General features: G+C 45.4%; 1 protein-coding gene across 2 annotated transcripts; it reads left to right on the top strand.

The window, feature by feature from the left end:
- Window positions 1–771: 771 nt before the first annotated feature.
- KCNK12 (potassium two pore domain channel subfamily K member 12) lies at window positions 772–27,711 on the top strand. 2 transcript variants are annotated; one of them, XM_054064077.1, is made up of 3 exons: window positions 772–1,242; window positions 20,700–21,591; window positions 25,068–27,711. In XM_054064077.1, exons 1-3 carry the CDS (start codon window positions 909–911, stop codon window positions 25,102–25,104), a joined length of 1,263 nt encoding a protein of 420 aa, XP_053920052.1. In that variant the 5' UTR covers window positions 772–908; the 3' UTR covers window positions 25,105–27,711. The 2 variants fall into 2 exon arrangements, with proteins under 2 accessions (XP_053920052.1, XP_053920053.1); XM_054064078.1 differs by having other exon boundaries at window positions 20,700–27,711.

Genomic DNA, 27,711 nt, shown 5'->3' with positions numbered 1-27,711 from the left:
AAAAAAAAAAGGGGAAAGCGTGGCGGCAGCCGGGGAGAATCGCGGCTGCCGCGTCCCCCCCTCTGGGGCTGGAGCCGAACCGAGGGGGGACCCCCGGGAGAAGGGACCCCGGGAAGAGACCCCGGGGGAGCAAAGCAGAGCCGCCTCACCCCGTCCCGGGGGAGCGGAGCCCCAGGGCAGGGAGGGGACCCCGGGGGGCAGGGATGGGAGCGGTGATGGGGAGCCCGTGGGAGCGGAGACCCGGGAGCGGGGGGAGCAGGGATGGGACCTGGGGAGCCCCAGGGCAGGGGGGAGCCCAGGGAGCGGGGAATCTCCGGGAGAGCGAGGAGCCCAGGGGAGCGGAGGGAGCCGGGACGGGAGCCCAGGGAGAAGGGGCAGCAGGGAGAGGGAGGACCCCGGGGGAGCCGGGAGCGGGGGGGAGCCGGGATTCCAGGGAGCGAGGGGGAGCAGGGACGGGGACCCCGCCCTGGGAGCGGAGTCCCGGGAGTGGGGGCAGCAGGAAGGGGAGCCCCAGGGCAGGGGGGAGCGGAGCGAGGGGAGCAGAGATGGGAACGCCGGGGAGCGGAGTCTGTGGGAGCAGGACTGGGGACCGCGTGGGAGCCGGGGAAAGCAGGGAGCGTCCCCCGGGAGCGGAGAGGGGGGAGCAGTGATGGGGTCCCCGGAGGAGCCGGGCAGCAGGGACGGGTGCCCCGTGGGAGCGGAGCAGGGAGGTCCCCGCCGCGGCGCCGCCAGCCCCGCCCCTCCTTCCCTCCCTCCCCCGGTGCCGGCGCGGCGCTGCCGGCGGGTCCGGGGATGCTTCCCGGCGGGGATGCGGCTCCCGGGGGGCCGCGCCGGTCGCTCGGGCGCTTGGAGCCCGCGGCTCCCCCGCGCCGGGGCCGGGGCCGGGCGGTGACCCCGCGGCCCCGAGGATGCCCCCGGCGGGGCCCTGCCGGCGCCTGGCGCCCCTCACCCGGGACACCGGGCGGTTCCTGCTGCTCGCCGCCCTCATCGCCGCCTATCTGGGCGCTGGGGCCACCGTCTTTTCGGCGCTGGAGAGCCCTTCCGAGGCGGCGGCGCGGCTCCGCTGGAACCGGACCCTGCACAACTTCAGCCGCATCTTTAACATCAGCCTGCCCGAGCTGCGCGCCTTCCTGCGGAGCTACGAGGCGGCCATGGCCGCGGGCATCCGCGTCGACGCCCTGCGGCCCCGGTGGGACTTCCCCGGCGCCTTCTACTTCGTGGGCACCGTGGTGTCCACCATCGGTAAGCGCCGCGCCGGGGATGCTGCGCCCGCTCGGGGAGAGGCGCTGCCGCGTTGCCATGGCGACCGGGGGTCTGGGTACCCGTCCCTCCGCCTCCCCCCACCATCCCCGCCGTCCCGGGCGTTGTCGTGGTCCCGCAGTCCGAAGGAGCCCTGCCCGTCCCGGGAGCTGCGGCCACGGGAAGCTCCATCCATTGCCCAGAGCGTCCCTGCCCCGGCATCCCTGCCCCGGCACAGGCTTCACCGTCGGAGCATCCCTTCCCTGGCATCCCCGTCCCGGGCGGGCTTCGCCCTCAGAGCATCCCTTCCTCAGCATACCTGCCCGGCACAGGCTTCACTCTCAGAGTATCCCTTCCCCGGCATCACTGCCCCGGGTGGGCTTCACCTTCAGAGCATCCCTTCCCTGGCATCCCTGCCACGGGTGAGCTTCACCCTTAGAGCATCCCTTCCCCGGCATCCCTGCTCCAAGCGGGCTTCACCCTCAAAGCATCCCTTCCCTGGCATCCCTGCCCAGTGTGGGCTTCACCCTCAGGGCATGCCTGTCATGGGAGGGCTTCACCCTCAGAGCATCCTTTCCATGGCATCTCTGCCTGGCACAGGCTTTGCCCTGAGGGCATCCCTTCCCCAGCATTCCTGCCCCAGGTGGGCTTCACCCTCAGAGCATCCTTTCCCTGGCATCCCTGCCCACAATGGGATGCAGCCAGTGCCTGGATCTCACGTTACAGCAGGAGGCAATGGGGCTGCTGGGGCTGCTGAATGGTACCCGGGGTCACCGTGCCCTGCCACAGAGCTGGATGCTGGTTTAACTGCTGGCAGAGTTAAGATGTGTCTGTCAATAAAGACATGAGCTACGCGGTGCTGCACACCTTCTGGCTGTACCGTGATGTATATTCCCAGTGCTTCCCTGGCTGCAGGTATCCGTATCCAGTAGGTGTTTGGGAAAAGTAGCACTTTATGATCAAATGGTGAGGGAGGGGCAGGAATTTAATTTCTTTTAATCTAAAATTACCGTTTTTACTTTTTTTACTCTAAAACTACCATTAAGAGCTGCCGTGTTTACTTGAAGTGAAGCTGCGGCTCTGCAGCTCGCAGAGCATTGCTCGAGAAACCACATCCCTGCGGACAGATCTTACAGTTTTCTCTCTGCCAGTTTTTAAGTTGTGTAACAAGCCAGTCGTCGTGGGGCTTCTGAGCCTAAGTGTCATCCTTTCCCTTTGTTGGAGAGGGAGAACCACACAGCTCGTTATTGTGCTTACATTCATTATGTTCGAACGATGTTGTATCAATAGTGACTAATCTTGCTAATAGAGTTGTGATGGTGACTGCAGTGATGTTGTCAGGTACTGGTACTTTTCGCATTGAATAATGCAGTTAACTTCTTATCAAGGACATCTAATGTCCAGTCATTAAAATACTATATTAATGAAGTGTTAGGCCTTCTTTGTCACAAGACCGTGTATTTTTAAGAGATCGTTATGACCGAGCTGAATAGGTGGGAAAAAAAGTCAATACATTAGCAAACCCAGTCTGTCTTCACACCAGCTGTAGCAAACAGAAACCTTCAAGGATGCGTGAGTGCAAATCAGTCCGCTTCTCCTCTGAACCCTCTCTGGTTATTGGAATATAAAATGTTTTCTCCTAAGATGCAAGTGTTTGCGTGCATCTCCACTTCATCACACTGTCCACAGGCATTTGTACCTGGGCAGAAGGAATTCTTTGGTGATCTTGTCAGGTGTAAATGGTTGAGCCAAGAATTGTGTTTCTCATATTCCTGTAGTGTAACCGAGGGCACCGCTCTCTTTACAGCCAATAATATCTGCATTTCTCCATGTGAGATGGAGGTTGTTTTTCCTGAGCTGCATCAAAGGCCATATTCTGCCAAGTGCTCCCCCGAGCATGTACCTTCTCTTGACCTGCTACCTGATGGTACTTACATCTGGATTACTTACTGCCTGGTGTGAGTCCAGCAAGCCTGCTGTCTTCTGGAGCACTGGCATCCCAAGATTTGCCACCTCTTCCAGGTAGATCTTTTACGACCTACACGTACTGCTCCTGCAGAAGAGGAACTGCTACCCCACCTCAGCACTTCTTGTTTGCTTCTTCACAGAATCACAGACTAGTTTGGGTGGGAAGGGACCATCCAGTTCCAACTCTCTGCCATGGGCAGGGACACCTCCCACTGGATCAAGTTGCCCAAAGCTTTATCCAGCCTGGCCTTGAGCACCTCCAGGGATGGGGCAGCTCCAGCTTCTCTGGGCATCCTGTGCCAGTGCCTTGCCACCCTTGCAGTAAAGAATTTCTTCTCAGTGTGTAATCCAAGTCTCTCTTCAAGCTGCTACAGCTTCTAGAGTGACAAAGCTCACAATTAGCTCAGCAGCTTCTCCGTGGGCCAGGCTTCTTCCACAACACAGTTGCATTCAGGTGTTGTTGGTGGCTGCTTTTGCCCAGCCAAAGCAGGAAAACCCAGTGAATTGGCTAACTGGCCTGCTGAAACCCCAGAGTTACACTCTTAATGAAAGCTGCACAAGATGTCTCGGTCGCAGTCGCAGCATGGGAGAAACCAAATGGTTGACATCAAAATGTCACCTGAGAAAGCTGCTCCAATGCCTTTCTTTCACAGTCCTGCTGTTCCCTCCCAGCCAGCCCCTTCCATGTTATCCTGGTTCAGAGCAGTTTCACTTCCTGTGTGTTGCAGTTCATTGATAAGGAGGATGCAATCTTTACTCAACCTCAGCAAGAACTAGCAGACATCAAGTCAAAACAGCTTGCCTTACCAGTTACATGTGTCAAAACAACTTTATTTTTCCAGGTAAACATGCTGCTATCCTAGCGACGCAGCGGAAAGCTTTCTTACTCACTGCTTAATGAACAGCAAGTAGATTCTGTGTCTGTCAAGGGTAAGTCACCCACGGGTTACTCAGCCTCTTCTCTGCACAGGATTCCAACCTACAGAAAACTCGCTGGGTCTTTTCAAGTTCTCGCTCTGTTCTCGCTGATTTAAGTCCTTAAGGCATCAAAATACAGGCACCCAGGGCTAGGGTTGCAGGTTGTCCTGGGTTTACGTAAGCTGGACAGAGGGAGGAGGGCTCCTGCTGTTAATCCTCCTGTGAACATGAGGGTTAAGCACACTCGGGCTTGGAGAAAACTGCTCCATCCACCCTCCTTGAGCAGCATGAAGAGCCCCTCTTCATTAATTTGTCTCCTGTACTTCCTTGGCTGCACTTGTGCCTCTTAATCACACAGATGGAATCAATCCTTCTAAGTGAAAAACATGCTAGTGGGGTCATTAGGAAATGGGAGAGAGCTCTGAAATGAAATGTTAAATCTAATCTTAAAGCATTTTCCTGAACGGTCCACAAAACAAGTGGCTTATATTGCATAAACCACACTCTTGATAGCACTCTTGGCATTCATTGTTTAATTGCGTTGTTTGTGGCTGAATAATGAAATATTGAGTCTATTTCTCATTAGACACATGTTGGGTTTCAGACCTGTGTAAGGAAATTCCTCGATCTGGTTTCTGATTGCCTCCTGTCAGGCTGCACCATTTATTCAGTCATTATTTTGCTGTCGAAAATATATTTTCTCGTAGCAATCACTATTATTTTTGTTCTGGTTTCTTTACAGAGCAGCTGTGTGAAATTTATTCTTGATTCTTTGGTCTAACTGGCAATAGACTTGTTTTTCAGTTGAGTTTTTTTCCTTCCTTCTCCAAATGCGAATCACAAAGAGTTACCAGTACTTTGTTACAGACTGAAAGCGAAGCGTAACTCAGAGCATATTTCTTCTGGTGAGATGTGTACAGCATCATCAGTTGTAGCTTTCATTGTATTCTTGTAGCACAGATTCGTTCTGCCCAACACATAAGGCAACTCTGGGATGCATGAAGCTCTGGATTTCTGACTCAGTCCGTGAGTCTAGACTCTGTATCCAGACTTTTTTCCTCTCTTAAACATTACAATAACCTTTAGGTCCCCATCTAGTAAACATGCTGACATCAGCTTCTAATGAAATTGGGAATTTAGGCTTCTTACATGTAGGTACAGGTTTCAAAATCCTTTGGAAAATCAAGTGATTTGTTTTCTTGAAATCTGTAACAAGCCCTAAAAAATGAGGTCAAAAAAGTAATCCAGTACAGAAAAATGATGTTTTGATATAGTATTTTTAAAAAGTACCCTTTGTACGGATGGATTTCTTGGGGATGGAGCGTGTCAGGGTTGCAGGTGCTTGAGAAGGGACACTGAGAAGGAAAGGCATGAAGATCTTTGCTCTATCCAGCTGCGTGAGGTTTATGTGCCATGTTGTATAGGTGTGAGTGGGGCTGTTCATCCTTTCCTTACCCTTGAGGTATCCTGGTAAATTGCTTGGTATTTGTGTGAACTGACAGCTCCAGAGAAGGAATGGAGCACACTCTTCTTCACTGTTATCTCAAAGAAATAACGCACAGCCCTGGGGTGAGATGAGCTTTGAACCTGCCTGGTGACTGATATTTGGGATTTCCTACCCACAGACTCCCACGGCCGTGCTCTTTGTGCTTAGGATGCCGAGTGGCTTAGACCCTCCTCTCTGTATCCTCTGTGAGGACCCAGCACATCATTTTTCTTCTGCTCCACAATGCAGGCACCATAACCACTCACTGCTTCAATCTCCTTTGCTCTGTGTCTTAGTCCTGTGACAAAATCCATGGGTCCAGATGTGCTGATAACGATAATTCGATGGAAGTGATGTGCAGAAAGCAGCAAGTGCATAGTTGGATGTCAGAAACCAGGGAGTGAGCCTGTCCCAGAGCAGGCACTCCACATGGTAATTTGGCAAAAAATTCCACAAATTACCCAGATTATTTGAGGGCTTTAAGGGGAAAAGGTTTTTCGTCCTGTCTTCTTCGTTGTTGTATTTCAGGACAGGGAAAGTGATCATGCACCTGTACTTGGTGCTGATGAGGTTGCATCTTGAATCCTGGGTTCAGTTTTGGGTCTCTCACTACAAGAAAGACATTGAGGGGCTGGAGCGCGTCTGGAGAAGTGGAATGAGGGGTCTGGAACATAGGGTTTGTGGGAGCAGTTGAGGGACCTGGGGCTGTTTAGTCTCAAGAATAGGAGGCTGAGGGGAGACCTCATGGCTCTCTGCAGCTTCTAGAAAGAAGGTTGTGGTGAGGTGGGTGCTGGTCTCTTCTCCAAAGTAACAATGGATAGGATGAGAAGAAACAGCCTTAAGTTGTGCCAGGGGAGATTTAGGATGGATATTAGGAAAAATTTTTTTACTGAAAGAGTGGTGAAGAGGCTGCCCAGGGCAGTGGCGGAGTCTTCATCCCTGAAGTTGTTCAAAAATCATATAGATGTGGCACTTTGTGACATGATTTAGTAGGTACAGTGGTATTAGGCTGATTAGATGAGCTTAGGGGTCTTTTCCAAGACCATAATTCCTTGATTCTATATGAATGTGATCTGCAGCTGGGGAGGGTTCTGGATCTCTGCTCTCTGTACGTGCAATTTCACTCTCTGTGCAGGCAGCACACATTGAAAGGCGACAGCATGAGAGTGTGTTTCAGCTTGGTCTGCTGCAGCCAGATCCAATTCCTTAGGCATATGTGATATTTGAATTGATGTGCCATCTTTTCAGGTATCCGAAAGATATTTTCTCTCTCAGGTAGTCTTGATACAGAATGGAGAGCAAGAGGCTTGGTCAGCAGGTCAGTGGTCAGTGTAATCCTGTGGAGAGAAGTCATCATGGAACCATCAAATCATTATGGTTGGAAGAGACCTCTAATGTGATCGAGTCCAACTGTCAGCCCAACCCCACTGTGCCTGCATCATAGCGATGTGTTCTACTTGCTATAGCTGTATGGTAGTATTAATTTCTTTGAGTCCCACTGATAAGGATTTCCTGAATGCTTGGGCATAGAGTGGGTGTTCCGAGCAGAAAAGCAATCTAAATCACGGCTTGCCTCCTTGCAGTTGGGGGCAACAATAGGTAGCTTTGCTTGGAGTACATCCATGTAATTACGCGAGTGATGTGATCTGTCCCTGCTGAAGGGTCACCATGAAATAGTTTTGATCCTAACTTTGTTGGGCTCTTATTCTAGAAAGCAGGAGGGAGAAACCCCAGTACTTTAAATAAAGCCCTTTTTAGAAGAACAAAACTTTTCTGAAGCTATGATTTTAATCAGTCTCCATACTGCTGAGGTTCTGCCTGCCCCTGCAGGGTTATGCCAGGCCCAGAAAGTGAAGCTGTTGCTGCACTTCAGTCATCTGAACTGAGTGATTTCTAACGAGCATATCAGGTTGGATTACTTAATTCAAGAGTTTCAGAGGTTTCTTAACTATTGAACCCTGTCTGTGAAACCCTGTGTTTGAAAACACATCAGTACAGTGGAGATCTAACTGTTGGTTTAGGGTTGGAGATATTAAGCCAGGGGACGACCAAATTGTTCTTGGGTTTGCAGTGGCTGTGGGGTTTGAGGTGCTCAGCTGGAGCACTGAAATCTGGGGTCTCTGAACTGAATGTCAAGCACCACAGCATCTCAGAGCAGTCTCCCAAAAAACAAAGCCCATCTATAACATCACTATCATATGAGATACTGTCCTGCATCTCAGAAATCAGGGGAATTTTATATTGTGTGCTGGTTCAGGGTCAAAACAAAGACAGACTGGGGTTCATGACCAAGGATTCTCCATTTTTGCAGCCCTCAGGGTCCCTCTGGCTCAGCTAACTGAAGGAACAATGTCTGTTCCTACCTCCCACTTAGCACTGCTTTCAGTTTGGTCTCCAGTGATATCCCTGCTGGGCAGCAGATACCTGTATTTCCATTCATTGTGCATTTACAAGGGCTTGGAGATGTGATTGCAAACCAAACACTGCAAACCAAACCACTTCAGGGACGTGTGGCTCCAGCCAGGCGGTCTATATTACTAAGCAACCTTACCTGTAAAGCAGTTATCATGCTTGTAATAGCAGCAAGGGATCTGAGTTTATCTGCTGCCCTGTTTGCTGTGGGCTTGCAATTCCCATTCCTGCCTGAAACCCTATGGCTGTGTTCCCATGGAGCTGGGCCAGCCTATAGCTCCTGCCCTCCCCTTGCTCTCCCGGGGATATTCCCCCTTTCCTTCTCTTACATCACCAGCCTTTCCCAGGCACTCTTAATTCTGCTACCTCCTTCCCAATTAGCATGCCCTCTTCTACTGATGAGGTGTTTGCTTGATTATGTTTTGAATATTTGTTTGATACTTATGCAGTCTTTCAAGTTAATGAGTACCGAAGAAGTCATAAACAAAGCTTTCCAGTTTCTTTCTGTTCCCCATCACACCTCTCTCTCTTCCCTAGTGTTAGTCCTCTGTTGTCCCTCTTCTCTTTTCAGTCCAACCATTTCTCCCTTCAGTTTGACATGGATCTTATGCACATCATGATTTTTCTCACTTTGGCTGATGGGTCACCTTTGCAAGCACACTGGCTTGCTTTTCTTGAACTTTAATTGCTCTTTGTCATGGAGAGAAGGGGAAAACAATTATAGAATAGATTTGTTGGCAATTCACTGCATGTAACAATACCCGCTCCTGGTGATTGGGCTGGAAAACACAATGTCATTAATTTAATTTCGTGAAGGTGGTACTACCTTATCTTTGCAGCTATTGAAGTCAATGAGGGTTGTACCTCTTGCTGTAGTGGTATCAGGCTTAAAGCAACAGAAAAGCAACATGGAACATTGCATCTGCGGTTTTTAGTATGAAGACAGCCTGGTGTTATTGGAAACATAGCTGAACCTGTAATCTATACAGGCCGTTATCAAAAGAGAGTTTTCGTAGTGTGTCTGAGTGGGAGAAGGTGGGTAGGGACAAAGATTAGGGTGTTCATGCTGGTGAACATCTGAAACTCAAAAGTCCTCCTGAGCACAATAGGTCTTAGAAGTGATAATAAGGCCTTTTATGGATAGAAACACACAAGTAATGAACAGAATTATAACTTAAGGATTGCAATCCAGATGAACCAGATATGTTTAATTTTATATCTCCTCGACAGCCTGCTTCTGCTGGAGTCAAGAGAAGACCAGTGTACAGGGCTCTAGGAAATCCAACCCTACTCATTGCATTGGCAGGCTAGGTTTATAAAACAAAGGCAGCTTAGATGTTGGCAGCACTTGCTGTAGTGCGACATTACAAGAAAGACATGGATCTGTTAGAGTGAGCCCAGAGGAGGCCACAAAGATGATCCGAGGGCTGGAGCATACAAGAACAGGCTGAGAGAGTTGGGGTTGTTCAGCCTGGAGAAGAGAAGGCTCTGGACAGACCTTATAGCAGCCTTCCAGTACTGAAAGGGGCTACAGGAAAGCTGGGGAGGGATAGGACAAGGGGTGATGGTTTTAAGCTAAAAGAGGGGAGATTGAGATGAGATATGAGGAAGAAACATTTTCCTGTGAGTGTGGTGAGGCACTGGCCCAGGTTGCTAGAGAAGTCGTGGCTGCCCCATCCCTGGAGGCATGCAAGGCCAGGTTGGATGAGGCTTTGAGCAACTGGATCCAGTGGGAGGTGTCCCTGCCCAGGGCAGGGGTTTGGAATTGAATGGTTTTAGAGGTTCCTTCCAACCCAAACTATTCCATGATTCTATTATTACTGTGTAGCCTGAGCAGGAGGTCAGTGATGGATGTGGGTGGTACGCCAAGGTGTAGGCATTGAAGATTTCAGTTCAGTCTCTTGAATCAAACTGGGAGACACAGAGTAAAAATTAAATCTAATCACTTGAGATGAGACAAAGCATTAGGAGCCTTTTCAAGTAATTAAAGCTTTGGAGTGGAATAGGATAAGAAGTTGAACAGTTGGATGTTAATGTGTGGGATTACTAACATGGGTGAGGCACTGCTGTTGCTCCCATTTGTAAATCCATACTAAGTGCTCCTTGTGGATGAAAAAAAGGGGTAACACCTTGATAATAAAAGTAGCCCCATAATGATTCTTCAATGAACTTCAACCTTTCTGAGCTTGTACCATTGCAGCTTCTTCCTGTTTGGAAATAATGGGCAAAATGTTCGCATTGATTCTCAAGTCATAGGCAGGCAAATTTAATTACAGCAGAAAAGCCAATTAAGAGAAATTTGCAAGAAGTTGATGAGAAACTAATTCAGGAAATTTCCGTTAAAAGAAAACCAGATAAAATCCTATTCATTATTGATTATTCTGTCATCTCTTTCTTAAGATTGAGTACAGTGCAAGCAATATTTTTAACTCCTAAGTAAAAAACACAGCGTCACTTGTGCTCAGTGTGTAAGGAGTTGAGTCTGCTTTAAGCCTTTGATGACGGAAGTGACTGTGGTGTGAAGATCTTCAGTCCAAATGGTGATTTTAATGTGGGGTGGGGGAAAACTTGTGTAGTGAAATGGTTTGTCCGTCTACAAAAGCCGCTACAGGCAGAGCGGCGAGAACCAGAGAAAGCTCCAATCAAATCAAAAGCTCAAAAAAGAACCTTGATAAAGTAACAATGTTGTTCAGTGTCGTTAAATTTAAAAGTAGCCAAGGGAAATGCATACTGAAGAAAGGTTAAATGCAGAAATAGAAAATAAGACATAACTGCTTACTCAGCAGACCTGTCATGCCCTATTTCTATTGCAGTTACTTAAAATTAGGGCTTTGTGCCTTCATGAATAAATTAGAAGAGGTGCCCAAACGAAAAGATCCTCCAGAATTTGCTTCTTTGCTTTCAGCTGGAACTTTTGGAATAAGAGACTTATGAAGGATTATTTGAACCATTAAAAACTCAAAGTGTTTTGGTTTTATAATTTATTTTTTTTTCCACTAAATGATAGCTGTAGAAGTTTGCAGATAGATTTGGGAAAAAAAATGGACAAACAGTGAAAAGTTGTTTGTATGGTTAGGTAAGTTTTTTTTTCTGTAGGTCCTTCTTTATAGGCTGACTCTTTGTAAAACAGAACAGCCAAGACAGCCAAAACAGATGTTCCCTAAATACCTGCATGAACATCAGTGGCAGAACAAAATACGCTGCAAGTCTATTGTCTAATCGAGTCAAAAGATGAGCCTGTGATTTGACTGTTCCCATCTGTAAGGCTTAGAAAGCCCAGGAGTGACATCTTGTTTTCATACACTTCTCATGTGAGGAAATACAAGATATGCCCAAGATCACTTGTGAAATCCAGATAATGCTACTTAGCCTGAATGGGGAAGCTTGTGTGCTGGACTGGCAGTACACAAGCAAGTATTCATTGGAAGCCCATAATGTGTCAAGAATATGACAACATTTGAATGCCATTATTGGAGTTCTGAAAATACTTTTGTGCAATCTTGGGTCTACACAGGCATCTGAAACACGACGGTGAATTTCAATAAACAGCAAAAGCAGGTGTGAATGCTGATGTTCAAAACACGCTGCAATGACAGGGCATAAGCTTTTTCTTGTTAGGGTGTTGCTTAGATACACAATTATTCACACAGAAAACATTTTCAGAAACAGGAAAATAAGAGTGGAGGCAGCTTTAAAGGATGAAGAATTAAGATTGCAGGAGAAATCAACTTTTGAAACTGTGTTCACCTGGAATCAGATCAACAGCCATGTGAAGACTGTAGGAAGGGCAGAGAGTGTATGACATCAGATCTTGGACACATCTCAAGAGAGAGGAGGAATCTGCCACTCTTGGGGTTTGTGAGCTATGCCTTCATGTTTATCCCTGGGTGTTAAGACAGCTGTTGGGTATTTCTTGATTATCTTGCACTTGTTTTCTGCATTCTTTTGAAAGTAGTTACTCTAAATTTGGAGAAGATTCCTCTATCTGGTTGTGACTTGGTGTTTTAGCTGAGGTTCAGCAGCGGTAGCCAAGGCGGATGCTCCTGCTCCAACCCCAAAAGTGAGCAAGAGTTTGATACAGCCCCAGCGGCTGTTAAGGCAGGACTTTAAAGACCATTAGCCTCTAGCGCAGGGAAGTGTGCATCCACAGGAAGACAACTTAAACAGCTAAGGAGCTTGCAAGATGTATTTTTCTGTTATTAGCATCACCACCCTTTCAGAAAAGACTATAGGAAAATGGTTTTCACTCAGCTGTTGGGATAAGGAAAGCAAACAAACCAAAGATAGGACTCTGATCATTAGAAGCAGCTCTGGACTAGCTTAAATCAATTCTCAAGTAGTTAGGCTGCAACCCAAAGAAAGAGTATTCTGTTTTCTTCCCTCTTTTTTGGAATTTTTCCTTTGCAAGGTAGTTTACCACTAATTTAGCCAACACTAGCTTGTATTCTGTCTGAAGAAGCTGTTAGAGTGCTCTAGCTATGCCAAGGGCCAGAACAACTGACAAAATGAGAGGGGATTTAGTATCATCCTGCTTAAGATTTGCCTAAGAAAAGTAGCATAAAATGAAGAAAAAAGTTTCAGTTTTGATTTTTATGACTGTAAACCAGCACGTGGCCCTAAGAGTTTAGCAGGGAAGTAGATTATACTGTTTGTAAGAGCAATCAAGCCTGAAGTACTGGAAGAAAGTTTATTTATGAGCAATACGTTAATGGAGAAGTTAAGGAAGACTGTCACACTGCAGGACACCTCTATCCCTTTACAGTCAGCAAGAATCATGCCAGCTGGTAGGTTCTTATTGTCTTTATCTGTGGACAGTCTGAATTCATACCCCTCTGATTTTCATATTGTCTCTGAACTTCATTCTCCATCATCTCCTTTTAGGAGGGGCGTCCCTGTCCCTCACTGGAAACTGTGTCCTGGTGCAAAAGGATTAACTGGAAAACCCATGCATAAGCTTGCTGAATATTTCCAGTCGCAAGCCTGTGACACACACCCCCCCCCATGCGTTCCCTCTTCAGGGGGCCAGTGCTGTTTCCTAGCTGGCAACGAGGGTGTCTTGGCACAAGTCAGTCCCCATTTGCTTGTACAAGGAGCACAGAGGAGCAGCCAGCCCCAGCCAGGGAACTGTAGAACTGATTTAGAGACTCTTCTCCTTCTTCTTTGTCTTGGTTCTGTGCCAGAGCTGCTTGGCCAGATGAGATGATCAGCCTTTTTGTGTTTATTGGGATAAGTGTTCACAATAATGGCATATAGTAGTGAGCAAGGGTGGGCGTTTTGGTTTTCCTTGGTGTGCACTTCGTTCACTCGCTGTACACAGAAAGGTCAATGTGCAGTACGACTCGGAAAAAAACTGCCTAAATGAACAGAGCGAGAGTACTGCTGCTGCAGGTGGTGCTGAAGCCCCAGCATTTCTTTTTTTAAGGGTCATTTATCACTCAGATTTACAAAAGTTAGGCCACTTGAGCTGATAAATGTGCCTGCTGAGGATGCACTAGAAACTGAAGATCTTTCTTGGAAAGCTCAACTAGAAGTCAGCGTAGAAGAACACACTGGTCAAACCTGCTGTGAGGAGAAGGTAAATGTGCACAAGCAGTCAGGTTTTGAAGAGGTTGTTCCTCTCCCCCTTTCCTGGGAAATTGTGCTGATTTTGACTTGGAGTTAATTTTCTTCCCAGTAGCTGCTGTGTTTTTGATTTAGTATGGGAATGCTGTTGATAACACATTGATTTGGTTATTGCCAGGCAATGTTTATGCTCATCTGGGGTAGAGTTAATTTTCTTCCCAGCAGTTACTGGTTTTTACATTTAGTATGAGAAGAATCTTAATTCAGTGGTGTTTTTTAGTGGTTGCTAGGAAATCAAAGATTTTTCAGTTCCCCGTGTTTTGGTGATATACAGGTGTAGAGCCAGGACAGCCAACCTAGACTGGCCAACAGAATATTTTGTACCGTTAACAATATGTTCAGTGTAAAAATGGGAGTTGGGCTGGGGGGTGGTTGACAGGCGATCTGGGTTCTGCATTTGGTGCTCTGCTTATTGCTGTTGCTGCGATAGCTGAGGTCTCTGCGCTTGTTGCTGTTGCTGCGATAGCTGAGGTCTCTGTGCTTATTGCTGTTGCTGCAGTTGCTGAAATCACTGGTCAGGGTGGGCAGTAAGTGGTTATGCTGTCGTTATGATTATTTTATTTTTTAGTTTAAACTGTTTTAATCTCAACCCCGGAGTTCTCCTCTCCTTTTCTGATTCTCCTTTCCTTTTCCAAGAGAGCAGGTGCATCCTGTTCAGCTGCTGGCTCAGGGCTAAACTACAACAGGGATCTCAGGAATACCCCTAATGCTTTATACATGGTTTAGGGAGTGTTAGGAATGGTTGGACTCGATGATCCAATGGGTCCTTTCCAACCTTGTGATTATGGTTTAGGGAGTGTTAGGAATGGTTGGACTCGATGATCCAGTGGGTCCTTTCCAACCTTGTGATTCTGTGATTCTGTGTGACACCTGCTAAGGTGCTAACGCTTGAGGTTTCTGAGGAGAAAGCTTACCCTGTCTCCTCTCAAATGTGTCGTACCCTTCAGATCATTCCAGCTCTGTCACACAGGACATCTCTGTAGGATGTGGGTCCCCTCCTTGCCCACCCATTGATGTGGCCAGGTATCAGACATATCTATCAGGTATCTCATGTACGTGTGGAGTCAAGCTTCGTATTCCCATTTTCAGGGTATTTCACAAAACAGAGGTTTCCTTGCAGCTTCTTAGCACCCAACTGGCTGCCCTGTCTCCTTCCTACCAGAGTTCATCCTTTACCACCTTCTCCCGTCCAGAATTCCCTTTCCAGAACACTGAGATCCCTTCTTCAACACCAGGATCACAGCCGTCAGCGCCTCTGGTTACCTCCACAGCCTTCTCCATCACATCACTCCCTGCTACAGGTGCCTCCTGCCTGATCTCCATGGGACAGCCACTCATGGCAACCCACTGCTTTCCAGAGACACTCATGGGAACACAAGCCCGTTGTCCATGAGCAGAGATCACATGTTGCCAGGTGAGCTGGGGCATCCCAGCATCCCTGCATTGATGGGGCTGCCCTGCCCACAGCCCTGGACACAAGGCACTGCTCTCCAGTTTTATCTCTGATCTTCGCTTGAGTCACTTGCTAGTGATAGCGTAGTGATTTTAGCGTAATTTTAGGTTTGTCTTTGTAATTCACCTCTACAGAAAAATATTGGTACCTCTCAATTTCTTTTATATCCTTCTTTTTATACCTGGTAATAACAAGTATTTCTTTGCCTCGCCTGTTAGTTATTTATTGTCATATTTGCCAGTTTCATCACTTTTTTTTTTATCAAGGAAGCTTAGATTGTTTTAGGCTGACACTTCTATTAACTCATTTAAAAATCAGTGTATTTGAAAGAGGAATGAATATGTGGCCACAACCTTTCAGGCCATAGTTTAACTCACAGCCAGCAGAAAGCTCTGAGGGTGGTTGATTCCGATGTTCACTGATATTAGGTGTAGCAGCATTTCAGTTAAGCAATAGTCTGACCACAGTTGTGGATAAACCGAATAAAATTGGTGCTGTGGAAAGTCTTTAGTAATTGTCTGCAGTTCCTTGAAACTCCTTAATTTTCAATAAATCACCTCCTGCCTCTACCCGCGTGGCTTTTTGTGAGTAGCAGTTGTCTCAAATACTTGGTTAATATTTCACTGGTGGAGACGCAACAGGGAGCAATAGCAGTTACCTGGAAGGGTTTTATCTCCATTCATTGAGTTTATCATGGTGCTCTTCAGGTCACAGAACAGACTGGGCGTTTTATCGTACAGCTTCTGGTGGATTAGGTGCACATGTGTGTGTTTTTATGTACTGAACAGTCATAGGAGTTAGGGAAAAAAACAGACACGGCTTAGCCCACCCTGAGTCACAAAGCAAATTTACACGACCTCTGACCATCTATTTACTGTAGGCTTTGGGGAGAGCAAGTTCATTGTGAAAGGATGTAATTAAAAAGGGAAAAATGTTAGGAAATGCTAGAAACAGCCTGCTTATTCAACCTGAAGTGGTATATATATTACCATGGATGGATGGATGGAGAGACTGATTATTCAAGCAAGTCCATGATTGTGTAGTCAGTCAGTGTTTTCTCCGTAGGATATCTGCTCCAGTAGATGGGTCACTGCAAGGTTGCGTACAATACAGGTTAGACCAGCCCTATAAACTACAGTGGTATCTCGTGTCTTCAGATTTAGCGTGGGCCTAACTTAAAAGTGTCTTATTGCACACAATGCTGGAGAAACCATGCCCATTCAGGAGCTCTGTTTCCAGTAATCTAAATAAGATCAAATGCAGTTGTACGGCAACTTTGATATTAATATATCAAAATAAAGGGTCTGGCAATGGAAGAACTCTAAAAAAATATATACTCTTTGAGCCCAAAGGGGGGTATTTTAGAAAAGCAGGCTGATAAAGATGTTAAAGGGAAAGTTAGTTTTTCATTTAAAGTCTGGAAATGTAAAGCCAGGTGAACGAACTGCCTTGTAGTGTTCTCACTCCTTGGGTAAAAGAGCTGGGTGCAGTAGAAGGTTTCAGTCTGTGGCAGTTCTGTCAGCTCTGAGCTGTGACCCTGTATCCAAGGCAACTGTTTCTGGATATTAGGTGCTAAGGAGCTATGGAATAAATGAGAGGTAGTTGTGAAGTATGAAGGTATGACTCTGTCAGGGGCAATAATGATGAAGTGCTAAGGGGTGGAGTGGGGGTTGAAGGGGTCACTAGAATCCAAATATGGGATTTTACTCTCAAAATTCAGAATGTGATAATGTCTTCTTTGATGTTAGCCAGTAAAGGCCAACCAAGAGTATGGAATCACAAGATCTAAAGCAGGTGTGGAAGAGACATGAAACAAAATGGGTTGCTTTTAGTTTATCTAGTGTTCGGCAACCCACATCTCTTGGGGTCCAGCCCTGTAAGAATTTCGTCTTCATGTTGAAAGAACTTCTTTCCCTCTGGAAGCAGCAGTCTAGTTATAGGGTTGGGTTGGTTTTTTAAAAAGATATTCAACAGTTTTAGTTTCTTTTGACTCCTTTAAATATAAGAGGTGATAGAGGTGATACCGCTCTTCTGATCAGCACTCTGTGATTTAAAAGGATTGCTCGGTTGTGCTGATGTGCTGTATGAGCCCAGTCCCATAGCAGGATGCCTCTGTAAGAAGAGCTGCATCTCTGGTTAAATATATCTATACTGGAAAAGGTTCAACCCTTTCAATCTCAAAATACAGTAAGGCAAGGTAATCACCAAGCCAATTGGCTTGAGTGAAGAACTCGCAGATACTAAAGCTGCTGTTCCTGCTTATTTTCTGCCACCAACCATCTCTTACCCATAAGGAAACTGGGGGAAAAGAGAAGCAAGGAAGAGCAATAGGAACCATATCACAAGGCATGTAAATCTTCACAACTTTGTCCTCTTTGTCCTCGCACTACCTCTTGAATCCATCACCAGCTTCAGTAAATTAAGTCCAAATGAGCAGAATAATAACCACAAAACCTATTATGCAGATCAGGCTCATTAATTGACAGCACTAACCCACAAGAGATTGCCGAAGAAGAGTGTTAACCTGAGATTTTTTATCAGCTTAGTTCTACTAATTCTGCTTAGGGAGAAGAAGTACTAGACAGCTGAAATTAATATTGCCATAGAGCTTGTCTCTGAAGCGGTGGGTCCAAATTAGGCAACTTGAGCATGGAGGAGGCTAGGATATTGTGTCTGAGACACACAACATCAGCCCAAGGAATGTGTACAATAGATGTCAGGGCCATGACAAATGCAGAGCACAAGAAGTTCTGGATGAATTTGTTTCACCCATACTCATGGTGTGCTTAGCCTTGAGCAGGGGCTGAGCTCAGGTGTGTCTACAGGACACACCAGGACTGACTCTTTGTGGTCCAGGCAGTGTCGAGGGGACAAACACAGCCAGCACAGGGAGATCCTGTATGAGAAGGACAGGGGCACACTGCTATTTGATAGCTGTTGTCTCCTTTGTCTTATTTGCTGTCTGTTTTGTAGTCCTAGTTGTCTTGTTGCCGTGATCGGTCCTTTCCTCTTGCATAGCTTACTGAATTTTGGTAACATTATGCTTCAGAAAATCTCGCTTAAACAAACCACATCAAAAAATATAAACTTCTCATGGATGATGACCAGAAAATACTAAAAAGCTTCAGCACATTTACAGCTCGATCCAAACTGTCACTATCTCTTTTTTATTCATTAATAAATGTGTCTGGCCATATGTGTGGCAATACACCCATTTATTTTGGTGATGATGCTCACACGCTTGCTGTGAAGCACATGTCTAAGTGCTTTGCTGACAAGGCACAGGAAAACAGATGCCTTCTGCGTAGAGAGCTGGCCAGTATCCCTAGCTGGCAATCGCAGCAGGCTCTCTGGCTTCTGCTGGGAACCAGGCACTGGTGGATATTCATCATCAAATGACAAGCTCCCGCAAGCAGCTAGCCCAACCCAGGTAACGGCTTCAACAACAGAGGAGGAGGAACTGAGCAGAGTTGCCCTGGGACCCGTGGCAGGCATGGTGAGATCTGCTCAAAGATAGTCTTATAGAACAACAAAATGGACTGTGGGGCCAGAAAACAGAATCTGATGAGCTCTTTAGTCATGTCTGGTAACACTACGCAGGTTTTGCACTCTCTTTTACAAAAAACACTGTTTCTGCTCTGAAGACACCGATGCTGCAGCACCGTCTGAAGTGCTGTCACACAATTATTTCCAAGCATTCCAAGTCTGTTGTGAAGATAGGATCACCTCTTTCCTCTCGTACCTTCGTGTCACTGCGAAGATATTTTCAAATGTGTCACAATCATTTACATTGTTTTACCAACAAATGTGAAATTCTCTATCAGTGAAGTGTGAAGGCGGTGCAAATCAGTTACCCAGACAAATGCAGCTGCTACAAAAACAAATCAATGGATTTCAAGCAGCAATCTCAGCTCATTATACACAGGGAATGCTTTCCTCTTGCTGTTTGAAGGTGTGTCATAATAACAAATTGCATTTAATGATTTCATTATGCTGTGTGCTAGAAGTCGCTCCTTTTTCTTCACACGCTTTCAGTGATGTGGGCTGATGTAGGTATTTACTTCCCTGAATACGTTACTTGCTCAGTGTTTTCATGGAACAAGAAGGTAAAAAAAAAATCAGTGTGTGGATTTTCCACAAACCGTTAATTTAGGTTAACTGGGGTTATTTATTCATGGGGCGAACAGTCACCTCAATCCCATCTGTACACTATGTGACCAAACCACTGAGTGTTTCTACAGGGCAGAACAGCTGCACAAGGGTGATACTCACAGTACTGAGCTTTAGAGGAATCTTCCCAAAGTAGTGTAAGAAATATATGTAGTTCTTTTTATCAAATAACTGGTCTCAGCTAATATCGTGGAACAAACTTACTGGAATTGTTTGCATGCAGACTGAAGATCTCTTTTGCTGTTACTTAAGCCTATATAGCTACAAGGTATTACTGCTTGTATATAAAATTATGTGAGTATTGTCAAAAGACAATTCATGTAAAGAAGAGGTGAATGAATATTGCTGCTGCATCTTTCCAGAGTTTGTATGCTCCGTTTTTTCTTTTTAACTCTGCAGCAATGTGTTTTCCCTGCTGTAAGATCCTCCTGGTCTCCGTCAGCCAGGCAGCTCTGCAGCCAGGGGATCGCACTGATGACTTAAAACACAGCCATGGCTTTTTATTTTTGATTCTGTAATTATATCAGGTGCACTGGTTGCAGTTGGGATTAGGTTGAGACTTTAAAGTGATGTTATTGTTATTTATTTATTTATTTATTTGTCTACAGGAAGGCTGAGGAGGGGCTTTTGATCAGGTAGTGCAGGGACATGATGAGGGGGAGCATTTTTAAGCTGAAAGAGGGGAGATTGAGATGAGGTCGTAGGAAGAAATGTTTTCCTGTGAGGGTGGTGAGGCACCGGCCCAGGTTACCCAGAGAAGTCGTGGCTGCCCCGTCCCTGGAGGTGTTCAAGGCCAAGCTGGATAGGACTTTGAGCAACCTGATCCAGTGGGAGATGTCCCTGCCTATGGCAGGGGGGTGGAATTCCATGGGCTTTGAGGTCCCTTCCAACCCAAACCATTCTCTGATTCTATGATTCTTAGATCTTTAAAACAATATTTAAATTTTAGGAGGGCAAGAGGGGTCCTGTTATACAACCTGAAACCTTCCATTTTCTCAGTAGGAGTCTTTTGTCAGCCCTCCATAACAATAGCATCACGCTGGGTTACGGCTTGTCATTCAAGACCTTGAACTTGCCACCAGGCCACACTGGCTCATGAACACAGGAGCAGGGAAATTTATTCTTCACCTCATCTCATGGTGAGGTGGTTTAGTTTCAGGGGTGCTTCCCCCTGCATTTACAGACTGTTCCTTCTCCGTTAATATCATCTTTCATCTATGCAAGATGTTTTGCCCTCTATTGAGTTCTGGTCGTCTCGTTGAGCTTTGTGGTGCCTTCTTTGTTACTTACAAAACTTGGTTTCCTCTTGGCCTGAGCTGACTTAGCACTTCTTTTGTACAGTGAGGTGGGACCTTTGTTAAGTTCCAGATATCGTGAGCTCTGCATGAAAATCCTTGTCATTAATATTACTCATTTATCTCCACACCTTAGGTTTCGGGATGACCACACCAGCAACTGTGGCTGGAAAAGTGTTCCTCATCATATATGGCCTTTTTGGGTGTGCTGGGACAATCCTTTTCTTCAACCTCTTCTTGGAGCGCATTATCTCTCTCCTAGCGTTCATCATGAAGGCGTGCCATGAGAGACAGCTGCGAAGAAGTGGTCTCCTACCTCCCAATTTCCGAAGGGGGCCAGCTATGTCGGGAGTGGGCAGCCTCGTGGGGTGGAAGCCGTCTGTTTACCATGTGATGCTGATCCTGGGAATTTTTGCTATTACTCTTTCCTGCTGCGCCTCTGCCATGTACACAGCGGTGGAAGGATGGAACTATATTGACTCTTTGTACTATTGCTTCGTCACCTTCAGCACTATTGGCTTTGGAGATTTGGTAAGCAGCCAGAACGCTGTGTACCAAAATCAGGGATTATACAGATTTGGAAACTTCATATTTATATTAATGGGGGTATGTTGCATATACTCTCTTTTTAATGTCATCTCAATTGTAATCAAGCAAGTCTTGAACTGGATGTTGAAAAAATTTGAATGCAGATGTTGCCCAAAGTGCCATAAATCAAGTGCCCGCCTTGGACGTCGCAACGCCATCACCCCTGGAGCCCGCCTACGTCGACATAACATCTCAATGGACACTGATGGACAGTATGACAGCGACACTGAGGGGAGGAGGCTCTCTGGAGAGATGATCTCCATGAGGGAGCTCACAGCATCGAATAAAGTCTCCCTGGCCATTTTGCAAAAGCAGTTATCTGAGACAGCCAATGGCTACCCAAGGAACGTTTGTATCAATACGAGACAGAATGGTTTCTCTGCTGGGGTGGGTGCTCTAGCCATCATGAACAACCGCTTGGCAGAAACAAGTGATTCTAGGTAGTGTTTTTGAAATTCCTTTTATTTCTTTAATAAAAATAAAATGGTGATTAGGGTGGAATGACCCCTGTAAACTACTGGAAAGTTTTAAATTCAGGGATAGCCCTGATATTCATTGGGTGTGTTCAGCATTTTAATTTCTGAGGGTTTTGTAAGTCTTCTCTAATATGAATTAACATCTTTACCATAATGTTATAGTTTTCCCGAAAGGGTTTTTTTGAACAGACTTGGATGTCTTTGATGCAGAATGTGATGCAGTTGTAGGTAAATGGTGTACATGGTTATGAAGGTGTCAAAACAAACATGATGTTCTTCAGAACATAGCCTGAGCCTCAGCTCTGCATTAAAATGTATAAAATGGGCAAGTTCGGCTCCAGATTCAAATTTGGGGTTGGTAAGATTTGGCTAAACTAGTATCTCACTATTTACTTGGGATTGATAAGGTTTGGCTAAATAGTGTCTCATGGTTTGTTGAAGTCTGGATCTGGCCCTGAACTTTGTACTTGACACTCTTCAGCAGTTCTTCATAGCAGACCTGTATGTAACATCCACATAGATGATACAGTTCCACCAGCTCTGAGCTGACTGTGCTTCACTTGAATAATCCTATTGACTTCAGTGGTAGAGGGTTGAATGAGATGAATTTCTCTGACAATAAAAGTCAGATTTTAGCCAGTCTGGTCAGAAACACGACCTGCTACCTAACTCTTTGAAGTGTGGTGATTATCAAGAACTGTGTTAAAATGTGCAAAACTATTCCTACCTGCTGAATTACTGAAAACAGGTGATTGTCAACCTCACTACTGACTTCATTTAATGCAAGAGAAGCCAGTACTCACCTCTAGTGCCAAATGCTTGCATCACCACAGATGATGTTTTATTTCATTACTTTTCCACGAAAATAAGTAGCTAAAATAATTCCAGGCTCCCTGTTGTCCTAAATTTGCATATTTTACTTCTGCAATATTGTTGTGGAGATTCATGCAAATTATTTCTTTGGGAGTCCTGTACTTTCTTCCCACAAATCTCATTGTGAAGGTGACAAAGAAGAGTGTTGCTTTGGAGCTTCCCTCAAAGCTGGCTTCCCCAAAAACATTGGTACCAAGTCATAAATTGGCCCAAGGCTGTTGCGACTACCTTAAGTCATACTGAACCTGTGCTAGCCCAAACCATTAAAGGACCAGAAGCACCTTCAGGCAAGCCTGGTCTCAGTGTCTAGTTTAGCACGAGAAGTGGGTGGAAAGGAATCACTGCAAATCTCTTCCAGAAACTTATGCAAAGCTCTGGGTCATTTCTCTAGATTCTCTATACTATGGCACTCCTTTAATGCTGTGAAGGTTATAAAATGGCTTCTGCTGATTCCAGCAAGAAACAGAACTTAAGCTTGAAGTCCGAGAAGCCACAATAGTCAACTCTTGAAAACAACTTGGGTAATTATAGGCAAGGTGATGAGTACTAGGTTGATTGCTGAGTAATTTGGAAAAGCTGATAATAACAAACTAGGAATATTAAAGATGTTTGGATAGATTTTCCTATAGATATTTTACTCTGTTGTTTGCTTAGTCGACTTTGTTTTGCATGGGTTTTTGGTATCCATGGGTTTGGGGTATCCATCAGTTTGTTTTCCTTTAAATTTGTGGTAGTGCAAAACGTTTCGGTATTTAACCTCAGAAAACTAACTTTGAATCTGAGGTTTTGCACACCTGAGCCTGCCGCAAATGGATCTGTATCGTACTATAGACAGTCATGGCTTTATTAGGGATGCGTTTGGCTGGAAACACTAAGTGAAATTGTATTCTGTATCTAGCTGGTAGGGACTCATACTTAAGAGTATGGCAGAGACTGCATTCAAGAGGCATCTGCCTGGCAGGAGCTCCCTTGGTGGCAGAGAGACCCGTTAAGGTTCATATGTCTGTCTGTGCACTCCATCTCAGATACTATGAGTGGCCAGTTGAAAAAGCAGGCAGAGGTCACAGTGTTTGGTGATGCTAAGTTGAAGCCCACTGAAGGATGAATTTAAGCAGGACATGTAGGGGCAGGTCATGGTCTGGGAAAGGCTCAAAGGCCAATGGCAAAGATCCAGCTCAGGAAGGCACCTTACAGAGCTGCAGGGACCATTATAGAAACAGCAGAGACAGGGAGCTAAAACAACAGTTAATTCTTTTCCATTGGGATTATTCCCCCCCTTCCCCCTTTCTTGGCGTAAGTCTCTACCTATGATGATTTATGTATTTCTTTATTAAGAGTGTATGAGATGCTGCTCTCTCTTTACAGCGAGATATCTCTTAGGGCTGTATCTTAGTACATTTGCCATCACAAAGACCATTACTCATTGGAACGGAGCCTTCTGTGTGGAGTGCAGCACAAATCGAGGCAGATGGGTTCTGTCCCAAAGATCTTATGAATTTGAGTAGGTAGGAGCCCAAGCCACAGCAGAATTCCTTAGGTTTATCATTTTACTCATAAAAATATGTCCAAACGCATTAACATTCTTTGAGCGCAAGAACTATATATTTGTGATAACGTATTTGCAAATTAAGGGTGTTTATTTTTCAAGTAAGTTATTTTTAAAGGATAAATACTCTAACTATGATTAGGCTCCTCTTTAGATGTTTGTAAATTGTTTTCAAACTACCTTTTCCTGCCTGGGAAATACAATGAAGTTGTATGAAAGTGTACAGACTGCCTTTCTGAGACCACTCAAAGGCAGACACACGGTCTGTTGTAATATAATTTAAGTGTTCCTGAATCTTTTTTTGGTACCTTTGGTGCCATTGCAGGACCCTCTGCAGTTCCTGCTGACTTTAGCAGGAGTTGGACTGACTTCCAGAGCTGGGTTCCCCGAGAGATCTGGACATCTGATTGCTACTGTATGCTCTGAGGTCGAATGTTTCTTTACTCCCAAGAGCCTTGATAAACTCCATTCTGCTTGTCCTTACCCGCAGAGGCGTAGGAAGTTCATGCCTGGTTTTCTACCCTCAGAAGCTGATAGAACTCAACCACAGGGACCTCCAGCTGTACCTAACCCCTTAAAAATCCCCACCCCACCTGGCTCAGCAAGGCCAGTTTATGAGACAGTTCAGCACATGGTTGCTGAGCTGCATCTCATAAGAAGTGGCCTTACAGTTCCCTTCTACTCAGCAGCTGCAGTATTTTTTAAGGATGCATGAACACCATACAATAAATCTCTACTTTTCTGCCTGCCAGCAGTACCTGGGCACCCATCACCTGTGTGTACAAGTACATGAGCCAGGAGGACATGGGAGATTCTTTCCTAGTTCTTCCTGCTCTTTCTTTAGCGTTTTTTATGATAACTTCTCTTTAACCTTGCTAGACGTGGACATCTAACTCCTCTCAGATACTGTGCATGGTCCAGCTCAGGATTCCCCAGGGCAGCCTGCTCCTTTTGTGCATTAAACCCTAGACACGAACTAGCTGCATCAAGTGCAATTCCTCCTGGTATTTCATTTCCACAGACAACTCGGATACCTGCCATACCCGGACACAGGTTGAAGCACAAGAAATGAGAAGGAGACTGAAGGAGCAGAGTGGGACAGTGAAAGCACACTGCACTAGGTTGCAATTCCTTTTCAGGTAACTTGGGAGTAGCGTTACATACTTGCAATGGGCTTTTTTTCCCAGGTTTTATTTTTGGACAGCATTGTAAGAAAGCAATTAACTTAGGATTTAAAAGTGCATTATCCTTGATGCAGCTCCACTCTGCACCATCCTGCAGAGCAGCAACAGCATCTCCTGGCTGGCACAGACCCAGACCTCCCTGTTGCTGTGGAGCAGCTGTACAGGCAGTGGAGACCGGAGCTCAAATCCCATGCCCCAAATCTGCTTTCTGAGCTCAAGGAGGGCATTCAGGAGCAGCAGAAAGCTGCAAGATTAGGACTTCTCTGTAAGCCAGTCCCTAGTGAGAGCCATGATTGCACGGGCATAAGCTGCTGGGACTTCCAGAAGGAAGGGAGGAGATCCTATGTTCACCCAGCCCGTCTGCTAATACTGTGCAGATGAGGATTAAAATGTAAGTGAAAATTAATATCAGACAATGACCAAATTCAAGTGACATCTCTTTCACCTGATGCTCAGGGCAGTTACAATGAACAGTTGTGAAACATGTAGCATTTGGCAAGTTACCACATTTGCTTCTTGGGTTTTGTCGTTCTTGTCTGTGTCAAAGTTTGGAGTCACACTGAGGTGTCAGTTGATTCTCTTTGGCTTCTTCCCATCTGCAAACATACATTTTGTGCAAAAGAATCAGATAGCTTTTTATTTCCTTGCAATGGGAAGGATGTCCTTCAAACGGCAGAGATGTTCAGAGCAGTGATCTCACTGACCTCAGTCACAGATGGAAGTGCCAAAAGGACAACTCTGTAGTTTGCCTGTAACTCCTGTTATGGCAAGCAAGACATACAAAGGTGCTATAGGCAATGGTTGGGGTCATGCACCAGTAGACACAACTGGAAATGGAAAGAAGGTCTCTAATAAAGGATGATTGTGCCTCTTTGACATGTCTATGCTAACTGATAACCACATTTCCAGCTGTAATTGCAGCAAAAATAATGTGTGAAAGACAAGAGAGGTGTAAGAATCATGTTAAAGTTCTCAGTGAGCGCCCTGTGCTCGGGTTACCTGGACATGTGCTGTGATGTTGCCTGTTGGTGTAGTGCTGGTGTCCCAGCACAGCTTCAGCCCTGGCCCTTGGCCTCTTCTTCTTTCCAGCTTTCTGTAGGTGAAAATTTGGGGGTTCTTTGACCATTTACCTGCATTTCAGTCATGTCTTGACTTGCTGCTGAATGGACAACTTAGCAGCAGTGAAGGCCACATGGCTGGGTGTGTCAGCTTGGTATAAATCTGATTGCCTGTGTGGGGTGAATTTACATGGAAAATAGCTGGAACAATGAGACCATTCTCACTTTTTTTTTTGTTTTTCTAACCTTTGACTTGAAAAATATTCAGTGACTAATTATGACGATGAATGTACCGAGCTAATCTAAACAAAATCATCCTTTGCTGATTGCTAGCAAATCCATGGCTATGGCTTCTGCTCTAATTGGATTACTAATGTGCCTTTCCAAACCAGCACAGATTTTTGATGTTATGTTTAAATAATAGAATAAATGTTGTTACATAATAAGTTCAATTAGGGCATATGAATACTTGACTCACACAAAACAATTAATGAAGGGTGCATTGCACATTGTATAGCCAATATGAATTTTTTTTTTGTTTGTGAATCGTCTATGTTTGAGCTCATATCCTGCTGTCATGAAAGCTCATGGTAGGAATCCAGAAGCATTGTGGAAAATGCAGGAATGTACGACCAGTTCCATTGAGTCCTGGTGCATAGGATATGCATATGAGCTTATGCACCATAAGTGGGTCATTATGCAGCATAAATATGTTGTGTAGCAATGGGACATAGGAAGGACATCTCCAGTTTGCATGGGCACAGTCCGACTGCAGCTACCAATAAAGATGCATGCCATTTTTCTTACTCTTTTTGTTTATTAAATGGGTAATATTTACTCTTTAATTAGGGTATACCCTTAAACTAGGGAAAAAAAGAGAAAGGTGTAATTGCCTTAAATACTGTAGAGCCAAAAAGAGGCTGACAAGAGGTCTGGGATCAAATCCAAACTTTCAGTTCTTGGGAACTGAAATGGTGTAGTTTTTCTTTGAAGTAGGGCTGCAGTGTATTGCAAACATGCAGCCTCACTGTTTTTTGTGTTTAGTCCTTCCTTGGGAAAGGAAAGAGGTTATAAGTATGGACACAGTTTATAGCAGAGTATCCAGCAGTCTGGCAGTCAGTCATGAGAAAGACAACCTAAAAGGCTTTTACCAAGATACAGCAAGTGCATCCTTATTGAGAAATGAAAAGTGTGGGGAAAGGAAGAGGCTCAAACATGTTTTCTGGCAGAAACCAAAGGCTTGCTTTGCTCTTTGTACACATGTGCATTATGCCCCACCAGAAGATGCTGAAGCACCATTACAGCCCCAGGAAGTTCTTGTTGTATCACAGGCTCAGCTACCTTGTCTGGAACATGGAGAGAAGTGGGTTTTGAGACACAGGGGGAAGACAGGGACTGCACTCTTATACTCACCATCTGCACT

This window comes from Cuculus canorus, chromosome 3 (genome assembly GCF_017976375.1).
Source record: "Cuculus canorus isolate bCucCan1 chromosome 3, bCucCan1.pri, whole genome shotgun sequence".
Classification (NCBI taxonomy): Eukaryota; Metazoa; Chordata; class Aves; order Cuculiformes; family Cuculidae; genus Cuculus; species Cuculus canorus.
This window is presented reverse-complemented; position numbering and strand designations above follow the sequence as displayed.